Source organism: Panulirus ornatus, chromosome 14 (assembly GCF_036320965.1).
Source record: "Panulirus ornatus isolate Po-2019 chromosome 14, ASM3632096v1, whole genome shotgun sequence".
In the NCBI taxonomy this organism is placed as follows: domain Eukaryota; kingdom Metazoa; phylum Arthropoda; class Malacostraca; order Decapoda; family Palinuridae; genus Panulirus; species Panulirus ornatus.
In genome coordinates this window covers 7,793,407-7,816,679 of record NC_092237.1, presented here as the reverse complement: position 1 = coordinate 7,816,679, position 23,273 = coordinate 7,793,407, and the positions used below count along the sequence as shown (strand labels likewise).

Genomic DNA, 23,273 nt, shown 5'->3' with positions numbered 1-23,273 from the left:
CTCTCCCTGGCGTCTCCCATACCTCGAAGAAAATCCTTCACCCTCTCAGGTTCCCTTTCCATTTCTATATTGTTACTGACAATATTTTTTTTCCCCAGCTGGTCAGTCTCTCTCCTGCCTCGTTCTTGATTTCCAATAACCAGAGCCTATCCATCTACCTATCTGTCTTTTTTTTCTTGTTACACGAGTGTTTTCTTCCATCCATCATCTTGTCTATCCCTCGTCACTACTCTCTCTCTCTCTCTCTCTCTCTCTCTCTCTCTCTCTCTCTCTCTCTCTCTCTCTCTCTCTCTCTCTCAGTCTAATCACCGGTCTGAGTTACCTGTGTCTCACGCCTCACCCTCCGACAAACGTTCCCACCGACGCAATCCCTCGCCACCCGCATACCCACTCTGGCCTTGACTTTGCTTTCCATCCGACTCACGGTGTGTCCCCCAGACCCTCAAACTGTTAAGGTCTTACACAATACCAAACCCTGCGTACTCTCCTAACACCTACCCATCCCCATCCTGCATACTCTCCTAACTCCTACCTATCCCCATCCTGCATACTCTCCTAACACCTACCTATCCCCATCCTGCATACTCTCCTAACACCTACCTATCCCTCTCTTTCATCTACCAACAATCCGGGCCACCACTAACCATCCATATACCTCTCTTGTGACTCCTCCACCCTCCTGTCCGCTACCCATCCACCTAACCTGCCTCACTCCTCTCCCTACCTCACCCGACACCTCAGGTTCTCTCCTTACGTCTGCCCTCCCACACACCTCCCCTCCAGACAAGCACGGTGGTCCAGTCTGCCTGTTCCTCCCACACAAGGAGAGGTTGCTTCTGAGACGAAGTGATCCACATCAGCCACAGTGGGGCAGTACCCATACGAACCCCATGCCCGCTCCTGGCCCCACCCACTACCTCCCCATCGGGCGGCATAACGGGGCACGCTCAAGGAGCTGTCAACACACTTGAGGGGGTCCCACTCCAACACCAAAACTTTCCAGAGCTCGCTTAAGAGGGAGCGGTGGTGTCCGGCATAGCGGCAGCGTTATACTGACAGAATGACAGTAAGGCAGGCTACCTACACAAGGTGAGCCACGCTACCTACACAAGGTGAGTCATGCTACCTACACAAGGTGAGTCATGCTACCTACACAAGGTGAGTCATGCTACCTACACAAGGTGAGTCACGCTACCTACACAAGGTGAGTCATGCTACCTACACAAGGTGAGACAGGGCTGCCCACACGAGGTGAACCAGGATACCTACACAAGGTGTATCAGGCTCTCTACACAAGGTGAGCCAAGCTACTTACACAAGGTAAGATAGGTTACCTACACAAGGTGAGCCAGGCTACCAACTCCTACCCGTCGTGTGGAGGTGGGTGGTGGGGGTTTCACGCCACTCAGGCCCCTCATGGCTCCCCATGGAAGCGCAACTAGACTCCATCCTCCGTCAGGTGACTCTTGGCCACGGGACGACCCAGGCCCCTGACATCCAGCTGACAGGGACTACTAAACACCCTGCCAAGATCCCCTAGTTCTCGCGTGACAAGGGGTGACGTATTCAACCCCAGAAGCCAAGTAATTAGGGGTGAGGGGGATGGGAGGGGGCGACCCAGGACGTCCGTGGCCGGTCAAGTGCCGTGTGTGGAGCGATCCGGACGCTGCCAGTCACAGGAACACAGAAACCTGCCACTTAAATGCTGGAGATCGACCTTAGGTCCTCCTCGCCTGGTGACAGAGTGGGGGGGGGGGGAGAAAAGGGAACTTTGAAAGTTCAAGTAAAGGAGTTATGGCTAGGGCGCCCTAACGATCCTGCTGATCAGGGAAGAGGTCAAGCCGAGTGAAGTGAAAGGGTGTAGCCACATGGGCAGGACCTGAGGCCCTCACAGAGAGGTGTTGGTAAAAATCCAAGGAGGCAAATCCCGTGCCAGCAGCAGCAGCAGCTCCAGCTGAGATTTTACGAGGCAGTGAGTGGCCTCCCCCGAGCCATCAACGTTATTGAGTGGTGCCAGTGTGGGCCCACAGTGGCCCGCCGGACGGCTCTCCTCTGCCCCGTGGCCTGGCCTACCTACCTTACCTTTGGCTGCACCTGGCTGCTTGTCCGCACCATCAGCCTCTTGCCCTCCCGCCCTAGCGACCTTTCACTCCAGCGATGTTTCCGTCAGCAGTCAGCAGTGTGTGTGTGTGTGTGTGTGTGTGTGTGTGTGTGCCCCCTGGCCACTAAATACCGCTGGCCCAAAGCTGTTCCTGACGGCATCTACTTTAAACCCTCTGACCATACGACAGAATAAACCTATATTCGGTTATCCAGACCTGCCCATAGCCAACAGACACACGGCACGAACTCATTCATATTTCACACGGAACATAGAGAGAACATGGGGTTGGTCTTAGGAAGGTGTCATTCTGAATTGAGAGTGTTACTGGGTATATATATATATATATATATATATATATATATATATATATATATATATATATATATATATATATATATATATATATATATATATGGTCTAGGTTTTCTGTTGTGCACGGGATGTGTTTCTGTAAACATGTTTGTGGCGCCTTCTGTAAATCTTTTATAACCCCACAGCAGCAGCCTGGGGATGCATATGTAGTAATGTTTTTTCTTCGTTTTGGGAAGGGGAAGAGAGGTAACTACGCAAGGATAAAAGCACTGTTTTGTAAATTATATTTTCCACGTTTTCAATAATACCTTAGAACGAAAAAGACCACAAGACTCTAAAGAAAACTGGTCTTCAGATATTCCCCTACATTTATTAATATACAGGAGATGGAGGGCGGGATGAGGATGGAAATACCTCTCAAACATGACAGGCTCCGGACGGCACCCTTCCAACCTAGAGCAAGGATGACCAAAGAGGATGGACGGAATGACCATCACACACACACACACACACACACACACGAACCTGAGTCAAGGATGATAAACGGTTCAAGGATGTCAAGACTCACGCGTTCACCACTGATCCACATCACCCACATAAACGCGGGCTTTTAACACGGCACCAGTGCTAACTGACACCCTCAGGACCCCGTGTGTATCTTCCCAGACCACAGTCTGCGACTCCGGTAAATATCATTTGCATCATTATTATCATTATCATCATTATCATCATCATTATCATTAAGATCATTATCATTAGGAAATCCTAAGACCATAATCTCTGAACGGGATCCTGCAGCTTTCAGAGACTGTGCGCTACCTCCAGTAGTCGGGAAATGAAGGACTCCTCTGAAGTGAGAAGTTCCTTGATAGGATCGTCGTCACAATAAATGTCATGGCCAAAACCAAAAGCTCTGCACTTCCGTCATTACTGTTTTAATACTCCGGGGAACCAGTCAGGGTTAGAACAATGCATTCAGCAGTCTGGCAGATGTTAACTACTGCATTTATACTTGGTCCCCAGGATGGCGACGTAAACAAGCGCTAGATACAGTACTGTACAAACCCACAAAGACAAGATCACCAGGTTAAAAAGGGAGCTCTGCAAATGCCTCCTTCCCAAGGTACCTATGCAACAACAGTACTGTATACGCCTCCCTGGACGACGCAAGCACGCAACAAATACAGTACTGTATAAGCCTCCCCTCCCCGCACCGTACAAATGGATTATTGCAGGTATGACTACAGTTACTGTATCCATCCTAACTACCCGACCCCGAGGCGTACATCCCCGAATATAACAACACCACACACCCGGCCTCCGGTGGCACCCACCACACCCACACACGACACCCGTGACCCAGGTGCTGGCGTTACAAGTGCTGTGTACACCACTGTAACCCGACACCCTGTGCGTGTGTATGCACGCGAGCGCGGGGCTCCGGGCGAGACGATGGTGGCAATGGTGGTGAAGGGAGAAGGGTGGGGTTGGAACTGAAGGGAGACTGGACGAAAGGAGGCGGAATACCAATGCATCAACACTGGTCCTGCAGAACAATCCAAGGTTATGCATATAATAAACATGTTAACTGAAGCCTTAAGAATTATGGCGTTCAATCCCAAGACCATTAGAATACTCAAACTGCAGGAGGTACAATTCTTGAAATCAATCTCGTGGCAGGACTGATGCCTATGCCTGGAGATCCAGGTAATGTTTTCGCCCCCACAGTTATACCAGATTTGCAACGGAACGAGCGAACCTATGTAATGCTGTCTACCTTACAAACTGAACTGCTCGCCAAACCCATTGTTCTTCAGCTTGCAGGAATAACAAAGACAAACGGCTTGATTGTCCCCAATCCTCTATGCTCACTACTTGCCCTACTTACCCGGAGACTAGAGTGTGCAATGCTAAAAACAGATGAGCGCATCACTGGGAAAGAGATTCAAGTCTTACTGTTTAGGATTCTTTATCACATAGTTCTCCGAGAGCACGATAAAGTTCCTGCCTTCCATTAGCTAAAGCGGCTGACTGAAGAGACTACTGTACTGGGTTATCATATAAAAACTTCAAACGAGAATATAGATGCAGCTGATGAATTTTGGGGCTAGAAGCGCTAATGCACACGTAGATCCATTTTCCATTACAATGAAATGTATCCTGTCAAACGTGTGCATTGTAAAACTGCATCGGCAGACTACATGATGCTGTCACTGCTAGAATAAGGCCAGGTCTCATGTAAAACTGGCATTTTAGTTTGTACGAATGTTACTCATACGAAATGTACTCTACTGTGGGGAGAAATATGGACATAATGCCCCAATGCGGGTGAAATTCGAGTTCTATGAGAAAAATATGTGAAGATCTACTTTACCATATTCATGACTTCCCAATTTTTTTGGTGACAAAATTGAACACAAATAACAATGACAACTAAAATAACAATTAATGGTTCAACAAAGTAACTGATGAAAAACTGGAAAAAAAAATAATTTAAAGACAGACAAGCCTTGAAACATAAGATACAATATGAACTTACCCCAGCCATCTTGCATCGTAATGCTGTACACTGTCGATCCACAAAAACGTCAGAAACCTCTTTTAAACCAACACATAACACATATGTATATTCACAGAGGAAGTGAAACGCCTGCCTGGAACCGCAATAACAGCAACCATTTGATGAAAGGCTGAGCGAAGATATGTGTCCTCCTCCAGGGACGGCGGAGAAAATATTTTCTTTATGAGCCAAGAGATTACAGTGTTTACAGGGCGAGGCCATCTTTAGACCCGCCGAGAATATAATGTGATCGTAAACACCGCCAAGGCTTCTTTATCGAGGCAGAGAAAACATCTTTTTACCCATAAATCGAGCACGAACGACTGTGTAAATCAAGACAAGATAGCACTATCAAGCAATATAAATATATACACACACACACACACACATATATATATATATATATATATATATATATATATATATATATATATATATATATATATATATATATATATATATATATATGAACGACTGTGTAAATCAAGACAAGATAGCACTATCAAGTAATATATATATATATATATATATATATATATATATATATATATATATATATATATATATATATATATATATATATATATATATGAACAAAGTCTTACGCAGGGGTCCCGGGTTCGATCCTGGCTGTTGGAGGTTTGTATGTTGTATGTTAAATAAATCGGCATTCACGAGATGACTGGTTGGTCATCTATCTCCACCCTTAATTACTTTCTGCAAATGAACTTACACGGCAGAAATCACTTACTGAAAAATCTACCGGTTGGTCATAATGGAAAGTCTGCCCTTAATTACTTACAAGTTAACTGCACCACATGTTACAGGGCTCACAATTATCAAAAAAAAAAAAAAAAAGTCGGTTAAATCTGTACTACGAAAAAACGCAGAGTTCAATATTACGACGACTGAAGGCAGAGAGACGCTTGCCTCAGCTTCCAGTGGTCTCCTTTCCCTTTAGCCACGGCCAGAGGCTCGCTCGGTCTGCCAATCAACCCTCAGAGGTTGACGGTTCCCAGTTCCCTCGTAAGACGATGTCGAATGGCGAGACAAATTATTTTCCACTGATTGTGAGGCTATGTCTCCAACTGAGGCCGAGTACTGTCCAGTTTTCGTATCTCGCATGGCAGATATTCTAATTAGCATGCAAGAGTTCTTAAAACTGGTGCGTCTTCTTTGAATTATAATATCTTGCCCTAAGTCTGTTCTCAACACGCCTCGATACCTTTGAATAAGAATGATGCAAATCGTTTCGTTTAAGTACATTACACCCAACCCAGCGGTACATTTTTACGATTCAAAGCTTTTAGAAAATCTAAGAAAGAATAAAATACCTTGGAATCTCTCTAAGACCACAGTAATCTGCAAAAATACCAACACCTTTGTATCTGTGAGATCAAATTTCCTTTAATACCTTTAACAATGTCAGGCTAGACGATGAATATATCGGGTTTAAACATCTTTCAGATTATTTTTCAAAGACTGAAATTGGAATACCGTACCTAGAGATAGCTTAAACGTTATATATATATATATATATATATATATATATATATATATATATATATATATATATATATATATATATATATATATGGTGAAATCGCACTTCAGTAGTTGTTCATATGATTTCATTTAACGTAATTTTTCTATACATATGATACATGTTTCATGGAGACAATCCACCTAATCAAGTGCCAATAATATATAAAGCTACTTCAATCCTAACGTCACAACAGAAGTACCGTCTGGCGTCTACAATCATAGACAACACAAACGCCAGATGGTCCTTCTGTTGTAATGTTAGGATTTGAATAACTTTATTAATTACCAGCACCTGATGAGGTGGGTTGTCTCCATAATACGCGTTGTGCCACACGTATAGAAAAATTCGATATCAAATAGAATTATATGAACTACTGAACACCTTCATAACTATCATCACGGATTAGTGTGACCAAATATATATATATATAATATATATATATATATATATATATATATATATATATATATATATATATATATATATATATATATATATCACTATTAGCCATTTCCCGCGTTAGCGAGGTCGTGTTAAGAACAGAGGACTGAGCCTTTGAGAGAATATCCTCACTTGGCCCCCTTCTCTGTTCCTTCTTTTGGAAAATTAAAAACGAGAGGAGGATTTCCAGCCCCCGCTTCCTCCCCTTCCTCCGCCTTCTACAACAAGCAGGGAATACGTGGGAAGTATTCTTTCTCCCCTATCCCCAGGGATATATATATATATATTTTTTTTTTTCATACTATTCGCCATTTCCCGCATTAGCGAGGTAGCGTTAAGAACAGAGGACTGGGCCTTTGAGGGAATATCCTCATATGGCCCCCTTCTCTGTTCCTTCTTTTGGAAAATTTAAAAAAAAATGAGAGGGGAGGATTATATATATATATATATATATATATATATATATATATATATATATATATATATATATATATATATATACTCTTAAGGTATATCCGTCATATACAACTATGGAGGTCATATTTCGTCAGAAAAATGTGAAAAAATACACAAAACTCGATATTCCAAGTCTTCAATAATGCTGTACAATACCACGCAGTAAATTATATTTTCTGAGAAACATTTTCAGAATGCTATAATACCATGTATTTTTGTCAATAAGCAGGAAAACCACCACAATTGAAAAAATAAATTCCTGCACTGACAAGAGTGGATCAGAACATAATACTTGCCATAATTTGTACATTATTTGAAAGATATGCCACTGTGACGGTCTTACTTTCGTTGACGGGCTGTGTACTCTGGAGTGTAGTTCGGAGGGGAAATGTTTTGAGCGTTATATTCTGGGAGTTCATGAACACACTCGTATGGATTCATGTCTTGCAAATCTAAAAGACTTTCATAAAAATAAGTGGAATAATTTCATAACCTTTAAGAGAAGAACGTTTAACAAAAATGAACGTATTTCACAGAGCTCACCATGCGAAGGACGCAAACGACAGACCGGTATATTTCTACTGTTCCATTGACATCAATATATATATATATATATATATATATATATATATATATATATATATATATATATATATATATATATCATACTATTTGCCATGTCCCGCGTTGGCGAGGTAGCGTTAAGAACAGAGGACTGGGCCTTCTTTTGGAAAATTAAAAAAAAAACGAGAGGGGAGGATTTCCAGCCACCCGCCCCCATGGATAACTATAACAGCTACAGACAGCTTCGGGAAATCGCTCTTGCCAATCCCTGGTTTCTTGCGCCTTTCCCTCAATAAAGATGCGCTACAGCCGTCACTTTTTTTTAAAGAAAAGTTTTGGCCCTAAAGCTTCTTTCTGGTTAGCTGGGGTGACCGCCGAAAAGTCCAGGGCTTGCCTGAAGGGATACTGGAGGTATGTTTCCGCAAAATTCACAAAAATAACGATAAGCGCTTTCACTTTAGTGGATAAACCAACACGAACTGACGAAATACTGCATATATAAATATACCGGTCAAGGTTTTCTTAGGTCAGTATACCATATCTTACTTGCACATGGAATACATCACACTAAAGCTAAATTTGTACATCTAAGACAAATTTTCTGATTTTAAAGATATTTTCTCAGGACAAAATATAAAACGTATTTAAGTAACCAGACAAACCTCTTAAATCACGTTACTTTTAGATGCAAAACTGAAAATGTATTTGCTTCATTAATATATATATATATATATATATATATATATATATATATATATATATATATACCGGCATATACATATTCATAAGTACCCCACGATTAATTTCTTTGAAAGAGTTCTGGTGTTACCTAGGTTCTCTTTCCAGGGGCTCCTGCAGCCTAAGGCTACACGACCTCAAGTGGCATGGAGACGTGCGCTCCTTTGGAGGAATGTTACTGCCACACAGGTTGTACATAAATCAGTGAAAAATGGGGGGGGGGGGGATGATGATCACCAAACTTCGTAATGTATCTTTGGGAATAAAAGACTCCAAAATAATAATCATATAAATCTATTTTTGAAGTACATAAAACCGGTTCATTCCACGAAAATTCACTAATTGCAGTCAGACAACAGCTTGCCATCAAAGATGTAAATTTGTCTTATAGTAGTTACGAATTTAAGATGTTCATACATACACTACGATGTAATCTACACCTTTCTTAGTTTCTACCCACATCTATTACCCTATACACTTTCATCTGCTCTGTGGTTCTCATTACTATATACATATACCCCGATAACATTCCAATAAATCTACTCAAAGAATTGGAGCTAACGGAATATGTTAGTAAAGGTACATGCATCTGTACTGCAGCGATTGATTTATAAGAAACAACTACCAATCAATCAGACCAAGGCGTACAGCCCTATGACAATGGTTCTCCCAGATAGACTTCAAAAGGTCTCTTAAAAAAAATAAATCAATCGAGAAAAATCTAAAATACGAAAACTGCTATCTCTACCTACTCTTTACCCCATTATGAACTGTTAATCATACTTCAGGTCATTTCTTGTTCATTTCGACTGGAATGTTATTCATACTAAAAGAGACCGTAGGCGATCTTTTAAAGGAACATTCTTAAGTAAGTAGTTATAACAAGCTTTCTTTTTTTTCATAGTGAAGAGAGAAAACAGAAGAATGAGATTAATCAAGTGTTTGTAGACCTGATTCTTGAAAAACAGAAAGGTTACAGGAACTGGGGAAGATGAAAAAGAGGAAGAGAAATCCACACCTTCATAATGGTCAGTCCAAGTGTAGGCGTCTCCGTAAAAAAAAAAAAAAAAATAAACGCCCCAGAATTCTGGCTGGCGAAGGGCTTTTTGTTGTCTTAATCTGGCGTCATTAATAACTCAAGATCATTTGCACTGATCCTAACTAAACTCACGGAAAATCCATTTTAGGTAAATAAAGCACGAGACTTGCAAGAAATTGCCCATTCGGCATGGCTGCTCTGTGATAATGATCAGCCATAGTCAGGGTGAGGTACACATACTTCTGGCTTTCAAAAAATATGCGTAACAGCGTAAAAGTTGCCCGATGTATAATAAAAGCGTAAGCTACAGTAGACAATAGTGACCCTTCACGAAAGAATTTAGACCTCTTGGTCTCTGGTTTTAAGAACTATAAAAACTTTACTAACACCGACGTATGCCCTACTAGTACCTGGGTTTAGCAAGTCTGTGTACCTCATTACTGTTACTCAACGCACATTTCATGCTACATAACTTTTGTATACGTGGGAATACGTGGGTGTGTACAAACAATACTTGAAAAGTGTACGAGTCCATATGTTAAATATGGGAGCCTCAGTCCACCTTTGTAGCTTGCCCTTGCCCTAAACACTGTTTTACTTTACATACATATGTGATGACTCAATCAGTAGTGTCTACATTTAATGCATGAGACCCTCAACCCACCACCACTGAAATTTGCCCTACGCACTTTAAATCTTTATATTAATGTGTAAACCCAATCTGTACGAGTCTACGAAATGCATGAATGGAGTCCTTTACCCCACCTGTGACTTACCTTGTGAACTTCTCTCTTTATGAGAACTCACCCAATGGGGGTCCTCAACCACCTCTTAAATTTGCCTTGTAGTGCTCTCTTATCCATTTGCGGACCCAACCTGAGGTTCGTGTCTACGTAAAGTTACTGGGTCAGCCATATTCAGTAACATGACGTACATTATACTATCCATACAGCTGCATGGATACTACATTAAACCTATACTGTGCATTATGAATCGAATACACAGTACCCACAGCCCTCCTCTGTACTTGCCTTCTTATGCATAACACTAAAAATAAATTAGTCCAGTGCCTGTAATGCTATGCCCACGCAATGGCATTCTGGGTGGTAAATACAGTAAACGAACTCACACCCACCGTCGCACTTGTCACATTTCACGCACCCTCACATATTGCAAACAAGCTTGGCTTTAATGCTACTCACCTGGTCGTCCACACGACACTGGTATCGCTACGGCGCGGGTACCGACGAAATCCAGGGCCGCATCTTACAACCGGTTCCGTGACACATGGCTACCCTATCATGACCTGTGACATTACATGACCCCTCTACTAGCAACGTGACACTACAGCGCAGCTTAGACCCACTCGACTCACAGTTGGCTCCACACTGCCGCCGTCGACCACGCGTATCGTACCGCTGGCCGCACCGCATCACAACATGTGTCTGCATTCGGTCTTTAAACCTAAGATTGCATTCAGCACTAGTCAGATTAATCATCTTCTATGAATACAGTGTACCAATTTATTCATAATCTCATTCAGTGAAAGACACTTAGAAAGTTAGGGCTGAAGCTGGATTGATAGATGACTATAAAAGTCTAGTGTCTGGCAGCCCAGTATGGTATTGCCAAGTTATGCGCGCCATCACTGATTTGCGCAGTATGAAATTACGTAGATCTAGCAATACGTACATACTCATTTTTCTTATTTCTTCAACAGTCTTACATGCATACTATACTGCTGATCATGAAAATAAAAAAGCCATACATGCTAAAATGCAACTAAATCATTTATTCTACGATGCATATCAAGCGCTCATTTTAAGTAGTCAGCCGTCAAACGTTTTGCATTTCACGAATTTAAAAGGAAAGGTGAAGGTAAGGAGGGTACATGATACTAATCACCTCCTTCCGTTCGAAATAGATCACTTCATTGCAGCTTATTACATCTGGTAATTACGATTACACAGCACATTATCACTACATGTATATTGGCATATAATACGTTTGTTAAATAGTTCCTGTCACCAATAGTTTCGAGTTGGGAGTTACCCTTCTATACGAAACAAAACGAAATGGGACGAACCAGTAAAGACAGTGTTATTCTAGGTTGTCGTACCTTCCTGACTACGTTGATGACATCCTGCTTGCCTCCCGCAGCCACAACTCCCACCCACAACACTAACGCACCTTTCTCATGCCTGACGTACAACACCTGCCCTTATAAGCACGTACTGAACCCCTTTAAATGAATATTTAATTGTATTTCTTGTGTCTGTGAGCAAAATCATTTCTTTTATACATGTGTTACTACATCAGTATTGACAGGGTTAGTCTGTGCTCAACAGTATGGTATATTAAAATTATTTACTATGTATACAGTCTTGCTTGCCGATCGTATAAATGAGATTCCTTTGTTTATTGTATAAGAATAATGCGTAAAACTTTAACAAGGCTTTTCCTTAGCATACGTTTACAGTATGTGGGGGGGGGGGGGATACGATCATGGCTACAGTATATGTACAATTATTACAATACACAAATACATTGTACCTAAGAAAGTGGAAACTCCAGATTCGACTGCGACCTTCAAGTGTAACATCGAGCAAAACAAACCCCTCATGTAAGGTGGACAAGGTTTAAAAGATAAGTCACCAAGGTAATAGCTCATGTATTTTCATTCTATACACCATAAATTTTCAAGAATAAAGACTCATGGCACTACATTTTGTGATCCCCGTTAATGAGACTTAGGGAAAGGGGTCTCTATTTGTAACTTTAAGTGTTTATGTAGGATTTTTTTCTCCAGGTCATGGTAGTGTTGAACCTAGTAAGGGACGTGTCAGGTTCTGGTGATGACAGCTCCGTTGGACCAGGTGTGGGAATGTCTGGCAATATTGGACCTGATGAAGGAGTGTGTTTGGGAACTCTTCAACATCATCCCAGAAGTTAATCCCACCAGAACCAGACGCAACGCTTCACTATCTTGCCTTTTCAAGTTCTATAGTTGACGTCATGTCTTATGTATACTTCATTTTCATAACATACATTTTTTTGTGATTCATTTAATCAAAATAACCTATCGTGGAAATCACTGAATTTTCATGGTAGGCTGTCTGCAGCACGGCTTGTTTTTGGAAATAATAAACAGATTAGACTTTGTATTTAACTATCATCAGTAGATGAACTTTCAGTTTAAAGTTGTGACATTCGAATAATGATAGAATGTAGGTAGTAGATCAAGTCTGTCAGTCAGTACTGTACATAGTCAATGAGTCTATTATTTCATGAATAAACTGGACTTGAAACAGATCAATAAATATTATCACTGGAGGAAGGTCGTTGGTTCATGCCAGCCTCACCATACAGCCTTCTAATGCCATCCTTTAACGATACGCATCGGCAGCTCGGATTCTCCTTCCCGTAAAATTTACTTCCCTGATTCCATTGTTATTTACAACTGTCTCTCAACACTCCAGCCCTCCTCCACACCATGCTCTTCCCACCGCATTTAACACATCTCTCAATCAGCGGGTTTAGATTCCCCAGCCTTCTCTACAGTTTGCCTCAGACGCTGGTAAGTCGCTCTGCTGTCACCCCCGACAGGACCTGTTCCATGGTATGGGGTTCCAGCGACCACCTGGCCCTAGGCCTGCCCTCCCCTCCTACTCAGCTTCCTCCGTCACTCGAAACAACCTCAACACTCAGACCATCTCACCTGCTTGTTTCTTCCTTTCCTCTCCTCTCCTCCCCTTCCTCTAGTTTTCACATGTGTCTTGCCCTCAACATCGACTTCCAGTTCTCTTTTCACCTCTCCTTGCCGTCTTAGGTATTCTGCATCTCCGCGTCTGAAGTTTCCACAGGACACCAGGAGACAATGCCTGCCACAGTGCTCCACTTCACCCCCGTCACTTTAGCCATCAATCATTGACCCGGACAAGAATGGGCTTAAAGCTGACCCTTGTATGTCGCCTGAACCACAGACGCCGCCAGGTTCCCTCAACAACGTCCTCGCCTCTTGTACAGTATTTATGCAGCTCCCTGAGGCTGCCTCTGGTACTCCCTTCCTCCACAGACAACTCTGTACTACTTCCCGAGCTCTCCTGTCACACACCTGCAGAGAACCATTATCAAGGCTTAGCTCAGTTTTCCATCCGGGTTTTATTGTCCGTGTTTGTCACACCATGAATACGGTCCCCCGAGCTCCTCTCACTGGCATACACGCAAACTGTACATCATCTTTACCGTGTCTGTTTCTCTTCCACCGTAAAATCTCCGTCACCAATAACCAGTTTACCTTGATCAGTAACCAGTTCACCTTAATCAGTAATTTCGTTGTAGCATCTACACAAATTCTTAAGAGTATTGATATTATCTACAGCTGTTATACACAAAATGTGAAGTTGACTGGAAAGGAAATGTCTGGCTGCCTTAGTCACAAGTAACAGTGACACTTAACCCAGCTTCACCACAAGGTTCTGGCTGGTGGAGGTCTTCCTCTGCTCCTACCTGCACAGAGTCGATCGTCTGTTTATAGTGGATGAAACCTTTCAGAACGACAATATGATGTTTGGGTATGATAGTCTGGGTTTTCACTGACTTAAACGTCGGGTCACGGATCATCATCAACATACTCAAGGGTATGATTGTGGTGCTCATGAGATTAAGGCCTCGAAACCATAATCATGCAAATACAAAGATCCATTCATCAGTTATTTTGCTGCTACAATGAATCAGAGCACGTATATCAATCCGTTCTCTTATATTTACTTATATTCAATGTTTTGCTAATGTACAGTTTTCTTCCTCATAGTTTTAAAATGTAGTTGCTGTAACCAGTCTTTTGCATCCAACCAACCGACCAGAACACCAGTAACGTAGAGTAAGTAATCACATTGCGGGCTAGGCTGCGGCCGCAAATATATATATATATATATATATATATATATATATATATATATATAATATATATATATATATATATATATATATATATATATATATATATATATATATATATATATATACTCACCTTCCGTCCAGCAATCCTTGTCTACGTTTGTGTGAATACATTGCGTCATCTCTTCAAAAATTATCCATCCCTTTATTCACTAATGATTCCCTTACAACCTGCAAGTCTTCATGCCGCCAGTTCGGCTTCTTTGCCTTCAAAGAGTACGCGTGGAAGGCGTGGCTCATTCGTCGGTTCCTTGGTGAACGTCATATCCATCTTGTCGGCCGGTTTTGGGTAGTTCCATGGCTGGATGTGGATGGGTGTGAACACCAGGAACAGCGTGCACGTCACCACGTACATCATTGCCGGCGTCAAAAACACGGCTCGCCAGGCACCCAGGGTTTCCTGGTGTGAAACAAGTTAAAATTCTAGAAATTCATTTATGTTTCCAGGGAGCAATATTGGATATTGATTCGCAGACATTGTAAATATAACTTCAAGTGATATAGGGACAGGATTTGATAGTGATTACTGCCTTAGTGATTATATATATATATATATATATATATATATATATATATATATATATATATATATATATATATATTTTTTTTTTTTTTTTCAAACTATTCGCCATTTCCCACATTAGCAAGGTAGCGTAAAGAACAAAGGACTGGGCCTCTGAGGGAATATCTTTATCTGGCCCCCTTCTCTGCTCCTTTTGGAAAATTAAAAAAAAAACAAGAGGGGAGGATTTCCAGCCCCCCGCTCCCACCCCTTTTAGTCGCCTTCTACGACACGCAGGGAATACGTGGGAAGTATTCTTTCTCCCCTATCTGGGGATAGGGGAAAAAGAATACTTCTCACGTATTCCCTGCGTGTCGTAGAAGGCGACTGCAAGGGGAGGGAGCGGAGGCATGGAAATCCTCCGCCCCCCTCCCCGCTTTTTTTTTTTTTTTTTTCCAAAACTAGGAACAGAGAAGGGGGCCAAGTGAGGATATTCCCTCAAAGGCATTTTGCTGTTCTTAACGCTACCTCGCTAACGCGGGAAATGGCGAATATATATATATATATATATATATATATATATATATATATATATATATATATATATATATATATGAGATATGATTTTTAGATTTTCAACCGATTTCATCAAATGACTGACTAAAAGAAAATGCTTCACGTGTGTGTTGGAATCCCATCAAGGTTTTTCCTTTATTTGGAAATGAATCTAAATTCATATGAAGCTCTTTGAATTAATGAATGCTAAATAACTGCATATATGTATGAAATCTCCATACTGTTAAATAAATGCATGTATGCATAAAACTTGAAATCCATCTTTTGCACTGGCATGTTGATGTTCTGGTAAACTGACACATTTAGTTCAACATATTTCCTATCATAATATTATACTCCTAGGACTTTTTAATGATACTTTACATAAAAAATACCCGAAAAAATATTTTTTGACAGGTAGGTTTTGTTCTAAATAGACTAGGGACGACATGGAAACAGAAATAATAAATGAATGATCAAGTTTGTGTGTTGAAGACGAACAGTCCACAGTCAGTGTCTTCTGTCTTCACGTACTTGAGACGGTGCGGGAGGCCATACCTCAGATAACCCTCACCTAGATTTCTCTAAATCCAGTATTTCTTATATCCTGTGGTCTATATATCCAGTGGATATAAGGCCCACAGAATATAGGAAGCACTGGATAAAGGGACCACAGGATATAAAAATCACTGGATATATTAACCTCAAGATTGACGATTACATACACAATATTGTAATTTGTTGACACTGAATTGATTGTATAAATATTTCAACCTCTATCCTATCAAACTCTCTCTCTCTCTCTCTCTCTCTCTCTCTCTCTCTCTCTCTCTCTCTCTCTCTCTCTCTCTCTCTCTCTCTCTCTCTCTTTCCTTACATTATCAGCAATGATGACTCCAGTGATGGCAGGAGCCACGACACCCATAAGCGATCCACAAGTGTTCGTGATGCCCATCAGCGTGCCGGCCAGGTTCGGCGCTATGTCCTGGTGGGAGCAGTTGTAGCCGGCGAAGTTGGTCGCGTTCAGGGCGACGGCCACACACAGCATGACCATGGCCAGTGTGGTGTTGCAGCTAATGAAACACATGCCCACCAAGGCCAGGGCTGGCACGTAGTATGCTGTCAGGTAAGGGTCCTGTGAGTACGCGTTCGTATATATATATATATATATATATATATATATATATATATATATATATATATATATATATATATATATATATATATATATATATATATATATTCATTTTATATTAATTTGTTATACTTTGTCGCTACTTCCCGCATTGGCGAGGTATATATATACAGGGGATTAAGAATACTTCCCACGTATTCCCTGCGTGTCGTAGAAGGCGACTAAAAGGGGAGGGAGCGGGGGGCTGGAAATCCTCCCCTCTCGTTTCTTTTTTTTAATTTTCCAAAAGGAGGAACAGAAAGGGGCCAGGTGAGGATATCCCACAAAGGCCCAGTCCTCTGTTCTTAACGCTACCTCGCTAACGCGGGAAATGGCGAATAGTTTAAAAGAAAAGAAAGAAATATATATATATATATGTATATATATATATATATATATATGTATATATATATATATATATATATATATATATATATATATATATATATATATATATATATATATATGAGTAATCTTTTGTGTCATTCTGTCTTAATCGTTGTTCTGCGTTCCTCATTATCTTTATAAAGGGAATGATTCAGAATATGACTTTTTCAATTCAGAGTTATCACAATAAAAAACTAGAATACATTTCCAAGGCAAGTGTAAGATTAAACCATTCGTTGAGATGAGAACCAATGTACTGAAATCATTATAAAGCACTGTTATCTCACTGAGTTGTACCCGTCTTATCAGCATTAAATAGATAAAAAAAAAAAAATCATTACTCATGACTGCATCTTGAATAATCAATAGTCAAAAGTCGAGGATAAGATACTTTACCCACAAGTACCACACACACACACACACACACACACACACACACACACACAATCTGCTTCTCAGGTTTAGTCATCGTACTTTAAAGATAAAGGAGGTCGAGAGGAGAGCAACAGAAATGGTATCAGATTTAAGAGAGCTTAGGTGCGGTTGGGAAAGTTAGAAGCCATAAATTTTTCCACCATGGAAGATATATGAGTAGGTGGAGAAGGGAGTGCCAGATCATGGTTCAAAATCATATGAGTCTCGACAGTGAAGAGTGCTATGGGAAACGCAAAGATACAACAACCAGAGAGCAAAACATGATATACAACAAATCGTTCAAGATGTGGAAAAAAAAAAAATACTTTTATAGTATCGAAATGGCAGTTAGCGTTCTGGCCGTGACCCATTCACGGGCCGCCCAGAGTCGAGCGCATAGGTTCGAATTCTGGTCCACAGTCAACCCAGCTGTTCATCTACCCCTAGGGGTTGGTCGATAAAAGATGGGTACCTGGCTCAGGCTAGGATATATATATATATATATATATATATATATATATATATATATATATATATATATATATATATATATATATATATATATATATTAATTAGGGCCTCAGTTGCCTGTGCCGTCTGAACCAACAAGAAAAAATACAAAAGTTTTTGTAAGATTGTAAAAAAGAAAGCTCAAGAAATGTGGCCCAAGTCCAGAACTATCTCCCAGTGCTGAACCAAAAGGTAATTACTTACACACACTTAGGATAGGATGTGTGTGTGTGTGTGTGTGTGTGTGTGTGTGTGTGTGTGCGCGCGCGCGCACGTAGGAGTAAAGAAATGGTACATATATAGACAAGGTTAAGAGACGGGGCAACACGAGTGTTGACTTCCCTCCCCATAACATACATCCAAAGGATAATCACACACACTGCCCTGCATCGTCCTCATACTAATGAGACGATGGAGACAGCAGAAGAGGGCCGGGCAACACTCACACAGGGCCTGAGAGAGTTGTCTGATGCGTAGGACGGAGAGCGTACCGGAGGTGGTCAGCCAACCCACTAGGAAGCCCCAGGTCATACTCATCAGCCATGCCAACAAGTACGGCAACATCAACAGCGTCCCTGTCTGAAAGGTCAAGATATATCAAGATCACATCTCTGCTGTTTACTCTTCAAGTAATGATTCATTTTCTCTGAGCCACCTCAAGTGATATTGACTTCAATATACGTCAAAAACATTCACTGTTCTCTCAGTAGTGGATATCGATAATGGATGGAGCCAGTCAACCTGGCGAGGGACCCTTGGATATGATGTACTTCATTCACGTCGAAGTGCTGGATGTTGGCCAGGTAGGTGGGCAGGTCAGTCAGCAGGGTGTAGAAGCCGTAGTTGTCACCCACTGTCGCCACCAATATCACCCATACGCATGGCGAGGTCACCACGGCTCGCCAGGGGATCTCCACGACCTCAACAATATCCAACAGACGTAAGTTATTCACAAGAGAGCAAAAGATTATACCGTTAGCGGCTTGACCGTTAACGGCTTGAACGGCGTCTTTTACGACCCGATGGGGATGAGGGCGTCGCTATCACGACTCAGGGATTACAAATATTTTGAAAGGGCACATGAGTATACTTGAATCAAATGAGAATCTTTGAGGTCACCCACCCACCAGCCCTAACCTTGACGAGGCTGACAAACCTCAGGCTCCTTCATGTACTGCTGGGAGGTCTTGATGAAGCACAGCTCGGCAGAAGAGATTCTCGGGTGATGTTCGGGACGGTCGCACACCAGTAAGAACCAGGCGGCACTCCACGCCAACCCGAGCGCACCGAACACGTAGAACGTCAGCGGCCACCCGCCCATAAACTCTTGGTCGCACAGCCACCCACTCAGGAAGTAGCTCACCACGGTCCCCAAATTCGAGCCTGCGCCACAAGAGGACCTGTTCAGCACTACTGTTCTTCCAGTGTGTTCCGGGTAACTTCTGTATTAGAACCTTCAGTTTTTTTTTATGTAGTTTAAGAGAATATCATGAATTACATAGTCTGTTATTCCTTTGTAAGCTATACAGGAAATGGGATACTGTTGTTAGTACAGCAGGAACTTTGATGCATTTTGATGTATGTATGTTGGTATTTCCATATCTCAGTAGAAACGCTCCTGATTTCCATGCCATGATCTGATCCACTCTATACCCCTGACCCACTTGCCATGACCTGTTCCCGTCCACTCCCTTGACCCATCTGCTATGACCCTGTCCCCTTCCACCTCATTGACCTTACCTGTCATGGTGAAGGTGGTGTACTTTGACCTCTCCTCAGGCGTGAACCAGGTGGCCATCATAGTGTTCATGGCCGGGTAGCAGCCGCCCTGGTAGAGAGGACACTGCATCACCCTCACGTCATCATACTAGAGGCTCACTATATTCTCATCACCACACCAGTGGCACAACATAGCTCCATGATCCTCATATCACCACATCACACTCATGGCAACCTCATCACCTCACATCACCGAGATCTGGGACAGTCTGATGTGCCTCATATCACATTACATTTGAAGTTCAAGAAAGCTTCTTGACTGCCAACATCACATTACATACGAGATATAGAGGGCCTTTAACCAGCACCACACCACATCACATCAGACTCAAAAGAGCTTTTATGATCACGTCACTTTACCAGAAAGCTGCGTCACATGCACATTATATCACGTCATCACATCAGGTGACGAAAATACGAGATTCAAAACAGGAAAAACAGAGAACGACAAAAGGAGAGAGGGGCAGTACGCCAGGGTGGAGGAAGGCATAGCAAAGATACGAGATGATAAAAGAAATGACTATAAAGAAAAAACACAATGGAAGCAGAGTAAATAAGGAAAAGAACTGCAAGACTGGTGGCGTTACGAGTCGACATAATGACTGGGGTGTGTGGTGAAGCAGTACCAGCGCGAGGCCCTGGGCAATCCTGATGGTAACGAAGAGCTCAGTCGAGGTGGTGGCGCAGACGGGCGTGAGGAGGGTGAGGAGGGAGCACAGGAGGACACCCAGCCCGTAGGTCAGCCGTCCCCCGTAGTACTCGGCTGCGCGACCTACGGGGAAGTGCGACGCCGCGAACCCGTAGTAGAAGCTGCCCAGGATCAAGCCCTGGGTCGTCTCTCCCCAGGCGAAGTCTCCGATCTGGTGTGGGTAATGGCGGCAGTGAGAAGCCACTCCTACAGCGACGGCATAACACACTCGACTGAGATCAGTGATGATCACTGGCGGTGCCAGGGTGTAACATCACTGTTTCACTACACGATAATATGTGTCAGGATTGAGAAATAGATCCCGAATCGGAATCATTGTGCAAGCATAAAAGAAAGACGAAAAAGGAGGCTGTTGAAGACATTAGAGGGCAGTAAAGTAGACGTCTAACAGTAAGCATTACGGTTCAACAAACTGATCCTTTACTGGAGGCAGAACACCGTGGAGGGCAGCTCACCGTCTCCTCCTGATGGGGATCATAGTCATCCGGCAGAGGACAAACATCGATGAGATCGTCGGTGTTGTTGAGGGGGTGGATGCCCACCATGTCCACGATGGCGATGGACAGGTTGACCCTCATGGTGTAGCTGACGCCGAAGCCGAGGCTGGCTAGGAGGACTAGAGTGTGCCGCACGCCCCACCACTCTCCTGTCCACGTCATAGGTTGAAGTTCAGACTCAGGCACGGGAGAGGCCCAACCATGATCAATGCTCAGAGAAAGCAATCAGATTAGAGCGTTCAGCTGAAGTCAAATTAGGGAATTAACGTGTCACTCTAGGTAAACCAAGTCAGTGAGGACAGATTCCATAGAGGGATAGTCTTGAAGGGTCATCCTAGGTCAGTAGATGAGACATAGGCCAAATTATGGTAATCTCAGGAGAGATATTACGAGAGAATATCATTACTACAGCACCAACCACCATCACTCATACTACAGTCAATTCAGCCATTGCTACTGCAGTAACTACCATCACTACTACACCTACAACTTATTTAGCTTCCAGGCATAACCTAACCACAGCTTTCACTAAACAGTTTCTGATAAGTTTTATCTGAAAACTGAGATATCAAAATGAGATAGTTAACCCTTACAATTTTCTTTTCACTGAGTCACTTGACATGAGGAAAGTTACACAGGACTAGAAGCTTGCCAGTGTGACACCGACATACAATACAGATACATGAGGAAGACGCACCTGGTGGGGCAGTTGGCAATGAGTCCCCAGCTGCTCCATGTCTGGCTGGGTCCTCCACCTCTTGGTGTCGTTGGTCGGGGAGGGTGGACATCAGAAAGGTCTGAGTTGGGGTGTAGGTTCAACTCATCTCCGAGGAACGTCAACTTTTACTATGCCAGGTCCGCTGTGTGTGCTGCTAAGAACCCTGCTGACACATTAGGTCGGTCATCTTTAACGTCATTATACGAATCCTTAAATCAAACAATGTGCTGCACAAATGCATCCACTCTAATTGACTGTTGATTCATGGAAACCCGCCATTCAGGTCATCGAGGGAGGCAACCTTGTCATAGACAGTGATGATAAATATAACGATTCATAACTACCGCCACTAATACTGCTGCAATGATAATATTAAGAAATGTTTATACTGTTTTTATTGACTCCCACGTTAGCGTCACAAACAAACGAGTTATGGCCTCATATGCTGATATCGAACCTTTAGCTGTAACATACATTATGTACACAACCAGGTGCAACCATCCAAAGCAAAGCCCAACAGACTATTCCAACGTTTACCTTGACCGCTGTGAATGCCTTGTTTCAACCGACAATATTTGGTCTCCTAAATACCACATCAATCCATTTCATTCTCTCCTATGCACGTCACGCACCCTCCTTAATGTTTCAAGCCCCGATACCCAAAAGCCTCCCTCATATCATCTTTCCATCTCTTCGATCTCCTCTTCTTGTTCCCCGAAAGCCTCAGTGCACTTATCACAACTTTTGGGCAATTTTCCTCCCAGCACCTTTTGCGTGGAACGTGAAAAGATTGAGAAATCAATTCTATTACTTCATCTCGTTCAATCTTATTTCACTTTCACTTGTTTCTTTGTCTCGTTCGATCTGATCGTGTGATCACATGTGGATTGTACACTACTTTCCTTGTCACTTCATAAACAAAATGCATTTCATCAAGATGAGTAATTATGTATTTTCTGTCTCGTCCTCATCTCCTTTGGTGTCATTAATCAAAACCCTTCCTTTCCTATCTATTTTCATACTTCTCTTTGATCTCACAACCTTCTAATAACTCCAAAACAAAATTTTCAACGAACATACTACTCTATCCAATGTTACCGAGGTTAATGGCAAATTTCTCACATCTGTCATGATGCCCGTCCTCAAGGCATACATAACAGGAAGTTCAACAATTTACAAAAATCTAAATGGAAAAGAGACTACTTGCCTGGCTCTACAGCTACGAAAATGACGCGTGGAGGCCGAAATCAACCGATATGGACGACGCTGCACATCGTCTGCTCAAGGTTGAGCAGATACCAGGAGTTGG

General features: G+C 42.3%; 2 protein-coding genes across 3 annotated transcripts in view; both read right to left on the bottom strand.

Annotated features, from left to right (window-relative positions):
* Positions 1-11,273, bottom strand: part of Nrt (Neurotactin) — a 96,505-nt gene extending 85,232 nt beyond the window's left edge. Inside the window, exon 1 of one of the 2 annotated variants that reach the window (XM_071669528.1) lies at positions 10,963-11,273. The gene's annotated coding sequence lies outside the window, so the exon portion shown is untranslated. The remainder of the gene's footprint in view (positions 1-10,962) is intronic. The other variant, XM_071669529.1, reaches the window with a different exon arrangement.
* Positions 11,274-12,416: 1,143 nt separating this feature from the next.
* Positions 12,417-23,273, bottom strand: LOC139753268 (putative inorganic phosphate cotransporter). Its single transcript, XM_071669530.1, has 11 exons — positions 23,172-23,273; positions 21,944-22,127; positions 21,205-21,395; positions 20,667-20,900; positions 20,002-20,089; positions 19,418-19,644; positions 19,032-19,181; positions 18,708-18,840; positions 16,654-16,895; positions 14,793-15,119; positions 12,417-13,874 (listed from the first exon to the last, which is right to left on the bottom strand). The coding sequence occupies exons 2-10, from the start codon at positions 22,032-22,034 to the stop codon at positions 14,901-14,903; spliced, it is 1,575 nt and encodes a 524-aa protein (XP_071525631.1). The 5' UTR covers positions 22,035-22,127; positions 23,172-23,273; the 3' UTR covers positions 12,417-13,874; positions 14,793-14,900.